The 12,667-nt window shown below is 34.5% G+C and overlaps 1 protein-coding gene across 1 annotated transcript; it reads left to right on the top strand.

The window, feature by feature from the left end:
• Positions 1-439: 439 nt before the first annotated feature.
• Positions 440-6,203, top strand: LOC143051580 (uncharacterized). The gene is made up of 3 exons (XM_076224464.1): positions 440-555; positions 2,648-2,782; positions 4,850-6,203. Exons 2-3 carry the CDS (start codon positions 2,651-2,653, stop codon positions 5,846-5,848), a joined length of 1,131 nt encoding a protein of 376 aa, XP_076080579.1. The 5' UTR covers positions 440-555; positions 2,648-2,650; the 3' UTR covers positions 5,849-6,203.
• Positions 6,204-12,667: the final 6,464 nt, after the last annotated feature.

Raw genomic sequence — 12,667 nt, forward strand, 5'->3', positions numbered from 1 at the left:
CGGGGTTCTATAGAATAACTTGAGGTGCCATGGTTACTAAATCTTGTTCGCAGGTAAAAAAAGATATGAATTTGAAATGTTAACTGCCAGTGATGGTTATTTTCTTATATGCAATGGCATGCTATGTGAATTTTTTTCTATAATACTGGAGGGAAAACAATAGTACTCATGCCAAGTATTTCTTTATTTGAAACAAAGATAAATTCTGCTCAATTTTTTGAAAAGTGAAAATTTAACAAAGACTAATAGGGGAATCAATAGTGGTATTACACCTATACTGAAATAATATTTCCTGTTTGTGCTATATACTGGATTACAACGAATAGTAAATACTAGGATTACATATCATTGTCTGTATCCTGTTCGGGACCCCTTTACTTCATTGTCTGTTTATTTAATAACAGTTTAATAAGACACATCCTTCTTAAATGGTCATGACGTTTATGCAAAGGTCCTGTTTGTGACTTTTTGGTCTCATTGATAGGAGATCGCTTTCATAATGCTTTCAAAAGAATAAAAAACGGTCTGGAATTTGCCTGTCTAAAGAAAGTTACAGTAAGTTACGTTTTATTTTATAAATTATCATTGTGGTTTTTTTTTTCGTTTTTTTTTCTCTCATTTACTCATCTTTTTATTATCTTTTTATCTATTTATTTATTTATTTATTTGTTTGTTTTTTACTTGTCCATTTTATATTCGTTTAATATGAACATATAAGAAACTTATATGAAGACTTAAATTATGCCGCTTCTCGCTTGGCCATTTTCGAAATATGAATATCCATATTTTCGACTGTATTTTGACATGGTACATTTTCGAAAAAACATGCATGAAATATTTGCAAATTAAAATTAAATGGTGTTAAAACAAATTACATCTACATGTAAATGTAACAGGTTTCAAATGTTAACAAGGAAATTTTATATAGAGATTGCATGCATAAAATAATTAGTGAGAAAGATATTTGACACCAAATACTTGCAAACCAAAATGAGTCTTTTAGGCCAGGTAAAGGCTAGAAATTCAAGTCTTGAATTATTTCATCGAAAGACAAGATTTCTGTTTTCATACAAGTATTATTTTAATTTTTTTTACAAAAAAAGACATAAAACAAAAACTCAGACAGGACGTGGCAGCAACATTTTGTTTTTATCGTATTTTCAGGACTGGGGGACTATTACAATATATGATATAGACACCGGACTATTGTTGTATGTATGTGTGTTACCCTCTAGTTTTTATTTTTATTTTATTTGAATCGTTGGGTTGTCGTCTCACTGACCTACACATTTTATCTCCTTTGATTCATATTTATTGTATTACAGCGGATTCCATTGAGTGTGTAGCCAAAGGTAATATTATATATTTAGTTAGTTTGCCTGAAGTCATGGTTAGCTTAGGTAAACTACCCTACTTTAAGAATAGACTAGTCCAATAGAAAACCGATAGATCTGTCTGTTGGACTATGCTATTTCGAAAGGAGGGTAGTATATACCTGACCTTATAATGGCTTCACGGTTCAGCTAACAAGCAAGCTAACCAAATATATTACCTTTTGCTACACACTCAATGGAATCCGCTGTAAGCGATGTTTCGGTATATAGGAGAGTCTAGATTGCGGGGGGGGGGGGGGGGCTAATATTTTTGGTCCCTTATCACTACTTTTATATTTAAGCACTCCATTATCCTCTATTCTTTATTTGTTGGTCCATTTTTCTCTTCACTTTAAATGTTTGCCCAATACATTATTCTGTGTACCACCATCCAGCGCCTCATAGTGTAATACCAAATTTTTACATTTCCTTTTGATTTTTTTTACAACAACATCAACTCCAATATAACTTTCATCTACAAAAGAAACATCTTATTTTTTTTGTGTATATGAGCATTTGGACCATACGCATACACGTATACTCATATGGTCCGACTTTGCGACCGTACGTGTCGGGCCATATGAGTATAAACTCGTTCGGTTATTAACGGGTCAGACCATATGAGAATTTGGACTACATAGGTATTTTTTGGTAATATGCATTAATGCATTAGCACTTTTCAATAATACAATAAAACTTTATCTTAAAAAAAATGATGGTTACATGGAAATAAATTAATTTTATAATTCAAAGGCTGCATAAACATAGGATATATAATGCTGACACAAATATTTTTTTTAGGGGGGGGGGGGGGGGTACGTGTACCTACAGATTATGTGCGACTTCATAAGCTAATACTCATATGGTCAGGAACATACAAATGTACAAATATAAATATTTTATAAGCACAAACACAACAATAATTGGCAAATATCCACATTTCAGTACAATATAACAATGAATACACCATAATTAAATATTATGTTATAATTAAGAAGCTAAATTTCATTCCTATATACATTTGTAATACAATGTACCAGATATTTATGTATATAAGAACTTGTCACTTTCAAGACTTTTAAAGAATAACTATTAATGCAATCATATTTAGCTGATTTTCACTACAACACGTAGGAAGTACATGTAATATAATAGTATATTCTGTAGTTAAATACGTTTCAGTGAAAAGTGATTTACATATACATGTAATACATTAAAAGGATTTATTTGCTTTGAATTGAAATTCAAATAAAAAAAATAATCTTATTTTTCAGAAAATGGGCAGGATGAAAGCAAACGACAATGGAATAAAAATTATCATTTGGGTAGTTGCGATGTTTGTGCTGCTACAGTTTCTAAATTATGACTGGAATATATTTAATTTTCACTTGTTTGGTGGATCACGGCTGGTAAGTTACGACCAAAGCCTCGTTCTGAAGGCAATGCATATTCATTGATAAATTATGTATACTATTTCTATAAATATACAGCGCTGGACGGAGCCAGAGTGTTCCGGGTTTTTGGATTTTATGATGATCAATGCATTGGAATGGCTTTTTTTTGTCTGGTTTGGAATCCCTCCTTTTACAAAATGCTTGATCCGCCACTGATATGGTTTTTAAATCGTTGGTGATAGTATCAATACTGGATCCTGATTGGCAGGAGCAAATGATATCACCCCTAGTTTTTAGGGTTCGTGTACCTCAGACATTGGTTTTTCTACTTTGTGTTTTGTATACTGTAAGTTGTCATTCGTCTCAACTCGGCCGATTCCGTAGAGTAGCGGATTCTACCGAGGATTGCCGAATGTGTAAGTTGTTTGTCTTTTTGTATATTTCCTTTTTTATCCATGACTGTCAGTTTATGTTTTCGACTTATGAGTTTGAATGTTCCTCTGGTATCCTTCGCCTCTCTTTTACCGAAACGCTGCACTTCAGCTTATTAGAATAATAATAAAAAGAAATATAAGACAAGAAAATCGGCCAAATTTTATACTGCCATACATAGAAATAAAATAACAAATAACAAATAAGATATGATTGGTCAACAGACAAAAAGAAGACACTTTGCCTTAAACCAAGTGCAATATCATTGTCTAAATTAGTTTCAATATAACTTGCAATTTCTCATTTTACATCAAATCTTAAGATAAAAATACCAAACAGTTAAGTGGCATATATATGATATTTTACTGAAATTATATTGGTATCTAACAATATGTAACGGAAAAATTGTGAAAAATTACGCACTCAAGTATGTAATGGAAGATGTGACGAAATTTCAATGGTACATTTAAACGTGCTTTCAATCAGTTTCACTGTTTGTCCGTCACATTCAAATTGTGTCATCCATTTTAAAAACCTAACTTTCGATGGTCGAACATATGTTAATAAAGTGCAGGTATTTTCTATATAAAACATAAACCTGTAGTCATTCACCTCAGAAGCTAACCAATCATTTAAACAGATTTATTCACAAGCAGGGTCGAATCCAGCCATTTTAAAAGAGGGAGGGGGGTTCCCAACCCAGGATAAAGAGGGGGTTCCAACGATATGTCCCGATTCAAATGCATTGATCGGCCAAAAAGGGGGTTCCAACCCCCCGGAATCCTCCCCCTGGATCCGCAACTGACAAGGGATATAGTTTTGCCAAGTCATTAAAAATGGCATTTTTAGAATTCATATTGATTCACTTATGAGGTGTTTCCTTTGGAAATAAACACATTTATTTTAAAACCAGATTATGGCCACGGGGGGGGGGGGGGGGGGGGGGGGGGCGGTAACTTCCTATTATTGGGTATAGGGGGGGGGGGGTGCCAAAAATATGGGTCATAATTTCGCGAGATTTTATATAAAATATACCCTCCTTTTAAATGACATCCTACATTAAAATGCATTTACGTTTGATAACTGTATATTGATATGGGGTATGATCTGCGTATCATATATAAATATGCTATTGCGAATCTTGCATTATTAATGGTCAATTATTATATTAAATTAAATTAAGTTCACCTTTCAAATAAGTTCCCAAATGAACCCTGGAAATATATAAATATAGGTCATTCTTTCTTAAATATTTATATAACTATAGGTACTGAATTTCAGTGAATGTTATATTAAAATGGGTACGTTTTTTGAGGCAAAAATGGCACACCCCTACCAAAAAAATATCGAAGTTACCCCCCGTGGTTTTGGCATTCTATGGGTTCAGTTCATCTCATATATTTAGTGTTGGTAAGATACTTAACCCCAAACGGAAGGATTACACTTGATTTTAATATGACGAAAATAATCTTTCAATCAGTTTAATGGATGATAACCAATTGCAAAAAATAGTAGAAAATCCATGCAACTCAAACTCTTTAGTCAAAACGAGGCAAAATGATATAAAGAACATTCAACATTGATCTTTAATCGTATAAAAAACTTTTTGATTATTTAAAAGTATAGTGTAAACTTATTTTTCTTTTTCAGAACAACGACATACATAGAAATATTCCATATGACTCGAGTGAATTCAGGGCAAGACAAATAGACCCACCCCTGAACTACGAACCGAATGCACATATAGCAATAATCCCATTCGGAACACCTCCGCCGGTACATATCCCAGATGTGGATGCTCGGATTATCGTTATTACTTTCAACAGATCACACTCTTTACGCAGACTTTTAGAATCTCTGAACAAAGTGGATTATTTAGGCGACAAAGTTGTAATTGAAATCTGGATTGATAGAAATAAAGATAATGAATTTGATGAAAAGTCTTACGTCACGGCTAAGAACTTTAATTTTGATAAAGGACTAAAAACCATAAACATTCAGAAAAAACATGCCGGGATATATGGTCAGTGGATATGGACATGGCGACCAACTAAAGACACTAAAGAAATATGTGTTATCTTAGAGGACGATTTGTCTGTTTCAACATTTTTCTACCGGTATTTGAAAAAGGTGCATGCGCAATACGATCATAGACCGGAAGTCAATGGATATGCTTTACAAGCTGCAAGTCTAAAACACGGAGGTGGAAAAGGGCCTTTACAGGCACCAGACGAAAATATTGTCTTTCTTTATCCTGTTTTAGGTTCATGGGGGTTTTCACCAAGTAGGGATAATTGGATAGGATTTCAAAATTGGTTCAGAGAAGCTCATAAAAATAAAACATTTCTGCCGCTAGTTCCCGGCATTTTACCAACTCTGTGGTATAAAAAAGAGTTGAAGGCAGGGACACATGAAAATATTTGGACTATGTGGCAAATTTATTACGCATACAGTAAAAACGAGAGAACTCTTTACCCAAATTTTCCAAATAAAACGGGGATGACTATCAACTGGAGAGAAAATGGACTACATTTCAGCAAGGCAGTAGAAGTCGCAGGTCCTTTAGTAGAGAGCTGGGATGAAAGAATAGAAAACTTACCAGTCGAACCAGTTCATCTAGATGTGAATGGAACAATTGTTAAATATTAAATTCAGTCTAAGTTCAAATATTATTACGCACTAGGTTGAACTTTTGTTATGTCCGCACATCGTGAAGTCATGATGAAGTATAGGCTTTCTAAAAAGCTGACACGACCTTAAAGTTTGCTCCAGATAAGTTAACTGAAGCGCTTGCATGACCTTTTAGTTTGATCTCAGAATGTTCAAGCATTTGATGGTGTAAAAACAAATATTTTGTTGTCTCGTGGCTGTTTTCAGTCATACTACATAGAATGCCATAATTGATAGATTCTAATAAAAGTTAACAAAAATACTGTGTGAATTTAATTTTAGACTTACATAGACTGTTGGGTGAAATAACATGAATAAAGAAACACAATTAGAATATTGATATTTATTTAACATGTATGTAATTATTTATGTAGCTGAATTTTTGTCTTAATTTCTTTTTTAAATCCACCTTTAAAACCTAAAATTGAAACCTTCAACATTGATGGAATATGCCAATACAGTTAACTTTGAAATATCTCAAATTGCAATAGTTAGATAACAGGTAAAAGGTTCATTAGAATGAAATTCAAAACAGTGTGGCTGTAGCCATTGATTGACACATTAAATTCATCCATTGACTGGGACAATTTACATGAACGGTTGTCTGTAACGACCACTGTTCACGACGTACCTACGATAGACATTTAAACTGTGGGGTCACCAAAGGTTTCTTAACGCCTTTAATTATAAAATAATTCAAAAAAATAATCAGGAAAAACCTTTATGTTTTGATTTATATAATTGATATAAATCAAAGCATCGTGTTATTTCTGATTAGTTTTTCGAATTACATTATTAAGGTGTTGAGAACCTTTGGTGACCCCATAGTTTAAGTGTCTTTTAAAAGTACATAGTGAGCACTGGTCGTTACATACAAACGTTCACCTAAATTGTCCCAGTCAATGGACCAATCAATGGCCACAGCCACACTGTTTTGAATTTCATTCTATTTCCTGTGAAATAAACAAAGAAAACAACATACAGTTTATTCACTTCCAGTGTCATATAAAATAAAGCTCTGTACAAAAAAATATAAAAGTAAAGCCAATTATAAAATAAACATAATTATGCTTTAACTGATTACAAACAGTTTATACACATAAGACATAAAACGCATCGTTTCTGTGAATTTGCCGTTTCAGAATCTAATGCATTCTAGGTAATACTTTCAAAAAGCGTACACCAAAACGTTGTGATTGGTTAAATATGTTCAAACAATTGAAATTCAACCAATGACGTAACGATGTTTTCAGTTTGGTGAACGAACAATGAGATAACCCATAGTACTTTAGATTTTGAAAAGGCGAATTGATGGAGTGTATTTCTAAAATTTATACGGGATGGAAGTGATGAGTAATAAAAAAGGACGCATCTAATTTTTATATTTACATATCTTGGCAATTTTATATGCACAAGCTGGTATTTAAGTATAAGGAGATGCGGTATGATTGCCGATGAGATCACTATTCACCCAAGTTCAAATGAAGGGATACAATCAATTATAGGCAACCGTACGGACTTTAACAATGAGAAGAACCCATAGTGTATTGTCGGCTGTAAAAGGCCCCGATATGGAAAATATGAAATAATTCAATTGAGAAATCTCACAATTTAATATTTGGACTCTATAGATACAAGCAGATGTGGTATGAGTGTCAATGAGACTACTCTCAATCCAAGTCACAATTTATAAAAGTAAGCCATTATAGGTCAAGGTAGGTTCTTCGACACGGGGCATTGGCTCACACCGAACAGCAATCTATAAAGGGTCCCAAAAATTACTAGTGTAAAACCATTTAAACGGGAAAACCAACGGTCTAATTTATATAAAAAAACGAGAAACACTTATGAACCACACCAACAAACGACAACTACTGGACCTCAGATTACTGACATAGGACATGTGCAAACAATTGAAGCTCTATGTTTACCGAATCAATGTTAAAAGCGTAAACAAAAGTTTAAATAATTTTATTTATTTTTTTAATTTTGGAATAAAAGGAAAGACGTGTCACCTATAACAAGAACACTGGAAAACAGTCTAAAAGGTTTGTCCACACTGTTTCCTACCTTGTGTCCACTCAAGGAGCGGATGGATGAAGTGTGTGATCGAGGAACGATGAACCAAACTTGATAGGTAATCTATCGGCTGATAAAAAAAAGATTAAAAACAAAATGTATAAATGTTTCATGGTAAAGTTCTGTCGAGAGCACAATCTGACGCGCTGTTCAGTCTTATCAAATGTCTAAACTCAATGACCATTAATGGGGCCACACATGGGTAAAACTAAACAGAACCTCAATTGATTCGACAGAATAATTATTTACCGGATAATGCGTAATTATTGTTCGTATCTCAAAATCAAGATAACGTCACGTCATTAGTTGGTACCCAGAATGCATTAGATTCCGAAACGGAGAATTAACCGACTGATGCATCGGAACACCAATTATAGAAACTTGTAATTAATTCAGCAATGTTGATTTTTATACAAACTAGTGCATTCATATGTAAGTTTAAACATATTTATTTATAGTGGATTGGAAAACAAGTTATTGCAACTTATATTAATGCCTTTCCACTTTGTTGGTGCGATTGCTGCCTAGTAGCGGCATTATCCTACTCTATTTTGAAATCTACAAGGGTGTCTTTTACGTGCAAGATATATGTCTCTCTCTTAAAATGGGTTAGCCTGTTATATCGTTCCCTTCCGAACATGTAAATTTGAAAAAGTGAATTAAGGAGAATATGATTTTAGAAGTCATGTAATATTAATAGCAGGAAAACATATATTCTGGTTGGAGATACAAAATGTTTCTTACATCCTCAGTATCCTGCTCACTTGTTATGATTCGGGGAAATTGGGAGCGGGGTTAAAATAGGGTTTAAGCTCTTTTGTTTACTTTATCTAAGCCTACGGAGATCAGTTGACGAAACCAAACGTAGATATATTAGAACAATCTATCAATATCGTTTTAAGGTAAACATTCATGGTTCATTTTACAACGAAACGTTTAAAGACACTAGCTAAAGCTAGGTTCACACTGCCGATCAGATCAACTCGATCAAGCCCGATCAAGACAAATTACGTGATCGGGAGACTGGTCTGACTCAATCGACAAGCATGCTCGGGATAGTCTACCTTGCTCTTTATCGATCTGACTTTCTACCGGGCCGAGAGTTTTTGACATGTCAAAAACATTCGAGTAAGGATCGAGAAGCAATTCACTCTAGAAAAGATCGAGAATTCGTCGTGTAACGGTCGAATTGATCGAGAAAGGATCGTGTAGAGATCGAGTTTGGTTGGAATACAAAAATTTTACCGATCAGTTCTCGATCATTTCGACCTTTGCTCGACTAATGTCCGATCATTTCCAGATTAACTCGACCAATGCCCGATCGCTTCCAGTTCACTGCGACTTCTATATTTATTTTATCACAGACCAATTCGACCAATACCCGATCCCTTCGCGACTACATTCGACCACTCTTCGATCTCTACTGCGTCATACACGAGAACACGTGACTGCTACACGATTCTCTAAAAGTGTGTGCAGATCTGATTAACTCTCATAACTCTGCTTCCGCAAAAATATATTGGCAGAATTTTTAATTGTACAAAAAATCCTCCATGTACAGTACGTGTCTTAACTTTTGCAAGTAAGGGTAACATTTTTAAAGCGAGGCAAAAGACACCAAATGACCAATCAAACTCAAAGGTCGAAAACAAACCGAGAAGACAAACAGCAGTCCACAGGCATAACATAGAAAACTAAAAACTTAGCAACACGTAACCCAACAAAACCTGGGAAGAACTCAGGTGTTCCGGGAGGGAATAAAATCCTGCAATTTTGGCACCGGCGGATTTTTCAAATATGAAAGTAATTGTACAATAACAATCATTATTAGACTGCTGATGACTAAGTTATCATTCAAAGTTAGTTTTAAGAACATCAAGATTATATTTTACCTGTTTTATGGACTAGTTTCTGTTTTGTCTGTCCGTATTTTTCGTTTGTCCAGAAATGGTTGCAGTATAAAAAAAAGGAGGCTAGTGTGGTACAATTGCCAATGAGACAGCTCGTCACAGAACACCAGATAACACAGAAATTATTAATAACAACTATAGGTCACATTGAAGTCAATTGCTTTTTCATTCCAACTTTTTGACGTAATTTCACACAAAAATGAGACGAAAGCAAACTATACACTCGCTGCAAATGCGTCTACAGTTTCTCGTTCGTCGTTTGTTAGTTGAAACGATGCATTTCTTTCTAACTTTAACATTAAATCAATTATCTAAACGTTTTCTCGCTTGTAATAATTTAAAACAATGCCTAAAATAACTCAAATTTAGGTATCACCCTCCTTTCTTTCATTAAAATAACAGCTATGAAAGAAAATTTGAGTAATTTTAGACAATATTTTGAGTTATGACAAGCAAGAATATACCTCTTTCAAAAAAAAAGGCTTTACCATCACTATCTTCATATAGTCATATGATTAAGACGAAGAACTGCCAATATAATTAAATATGCTTAGAGGAGCGATTTCCTCTGTGTCTATTTCTACGGAGGCTATTTTCCCCGCGTAATAAGTTCGAATAACAACAAAATGTGCATGCGTTTTTGACAGTTCAAACAGGGTCAGCCAACTGTGATTAAACGATGCATTTGTTTCTACTTCTGTAACGCGTAACAAACTATAACAAACGGCACACAATGTTTACCAAACTTTGGTTAGAAAGAAATGCACTCTTGATCTCTTGATAGATATATACGTAGAGTTGTAAACAGTTTCAGAAAAGGTATCCAGGGGATTGAAATTCTACTTTTGGTAAAATTTTGGGGAAATATGTGACATCTTTGCCCTCTTTTGCAATATTGTTTAGCAAATACATGCAGGTTGTTGCCATACAGCAAAAAGAAAATAAATATCTTTAACCCTTTAACTACTGGATATCAAATATATGAAAAATACTTATTACATACTTATGCACAATATATGACACAAACGGTATTTGTAAGATAGCAAGGACAAGGGGGTGGTAAAGTTTATGTATATTGCTGTCTATCATAAGTACTTATAAAATTGAGAATGGAAATGGGAAGACAATACTCATTTTGTGGTGTCACTTCCAGAAAAAGAGCAATAAAACTACCATTACATATCAGTGTCCACTATGAGGAAGTTTTTATAAGCTTTGGGTTCCTTTTTGTTGAGTTAGTGCAAGTCTCGCAAACTGCCCACACAGCGGTCATCGTGTCAGCCACTGCCTGACCTAGATTTCTCGGCGCCCGTTGCTGTCTACACCATCTTCTATGCACTCTTCAATCTCCGTCATTACTATTAACCTCTCTCTCTCTGAGCTCTTACCACGTTGCCCACAGTTCTAACTGCTTTATTTCTATGTAGATATTTTAATGTATGATTTTACCTGGACCTTCTACTGAATATAACCAAATAAACGGAGAATGTGTCCAGCTAGCATATATAACATTATAAAGGGTCATTACGTACGAACGGCCACCCAAATTCGCATTTGATCTGTGTTTTATGGCAATCAGCATTGTGTATACGGCGTTTCATAAAATTTGGTTGAGGCAAAATAAAATTAGAAAACGGATACTAATATTATTGGGACGTACGTAAGGACAAGGTTACACTTAATGGCCACTCCGAAGCGGAGGGAAATAAAAAAATTCGGACGTTTTTATACTAAAATTGTGCATACCCGACAAATTCCCGATTATCCCTACGAAAACATATACGATCTGGTCGATCTGGTCTGGTCGAGATCAGGCTGAGATCGTGATTAGTTGATTTGGTCTAGATAGTCGAGTAAAGATCGTGCAAAGATCGTGAATTGATCGGAATTATCGAATTAGTATTCATTTTGTTGTCGGGATGAAGTCGTGATGGAGTCATTAAGGAGTCGTGAATGGTCGAGTTAAAGTCTTGTAAAGTCAGCTGGCGGTCGGGAAGAAGTCGTAAACAGGCCCGATTAAGAATTTGGTTGAGCTTGGTCGTGGAAATTTGGACAATCGGGATCATCGAGTTGATCTGATCGGCAGTGTGAACCTAGCTTAATACTCAAACAATAGATGTTGTAATACATAGTACGATAGACTTCTGATTATTTGCATACAACATATAAGGAAGTTTCTGGTTGTCTTATGTCCACTGTCCTCATTTTCACGGTTCAACAACTGATTGAAAAAAGTGTTTTTCTGTAAGTTTCCCCAATTATCATGAGTAAAAGGATAACTGTATTTGGTATATGGGTTCCTCGCAACGTCTGCATGTACATCGGACATGGCGCACCTGACCACGACCTTATTGCATGGATCAGCGATCAATGTAAATGTTACATGATTTCATAGGTATGGTTCTCAGATACTATATCATAAATATGCATTATGTAAGCTACATGTTGGAAATACTATGATTGCAAGGGTACAATGTCAGTCTGGCAGTTTTTTTTTAAATGACCTGATTTGATTTTCATGCATGGTTCATTGGCCAATGTTTAGCTTTGGTATGTTTTTTAAGTACTATAAACAATAGGTCATTTATATTTTGTATATGGAACAGATGTATGGTGTACATGTCTGACAAGCAGGTATCATCTAAGCTTGACATCCTTTTCATGTTTAACTAGTTTGAGACGTTTTTATGAAAAATAGGCAGTATGTCAACTTTATTTGGTGTTTGGTATCTTGTTAGTAGTTTAAGCATATTTTATTGTCCGAAAACATAGACAATAGGATTAGACACAAATTTTGCAACTAAGAACG

The sequence above is a fragment of the Mytilus galloprovincialis genome, chromosome 11, assembly GCF_965363235.1.
Source record: "Mytilus galloprovincialis chromosome 11, xbMytGall1.hap1.1, whole genome shotgun sequence".
Lineage (NCBI taxonomy): Eukaryota > Metazoa > Mollusca > Bivalvia > Mytilida > Mytilidae > Mytilus > Mytilus galloprovincialis.

Bases quoted from the DNA above. Each gene is read 5' to 3' on its own strand.
- LOC143051580 (XM_076224464.1), top strand. From the start codon at position 2,651: ATGGGCAGGATGAAAGCAAACGACAATGGAATAAAAATTATCATTTGG. The intron at 2,783-4,849 runs GTAAGTTACGAC...TTTCTTTTTCAG, and splicing joins TGTTTGGTGGATCACGGCTG to AACAACGACATACATAGAAA.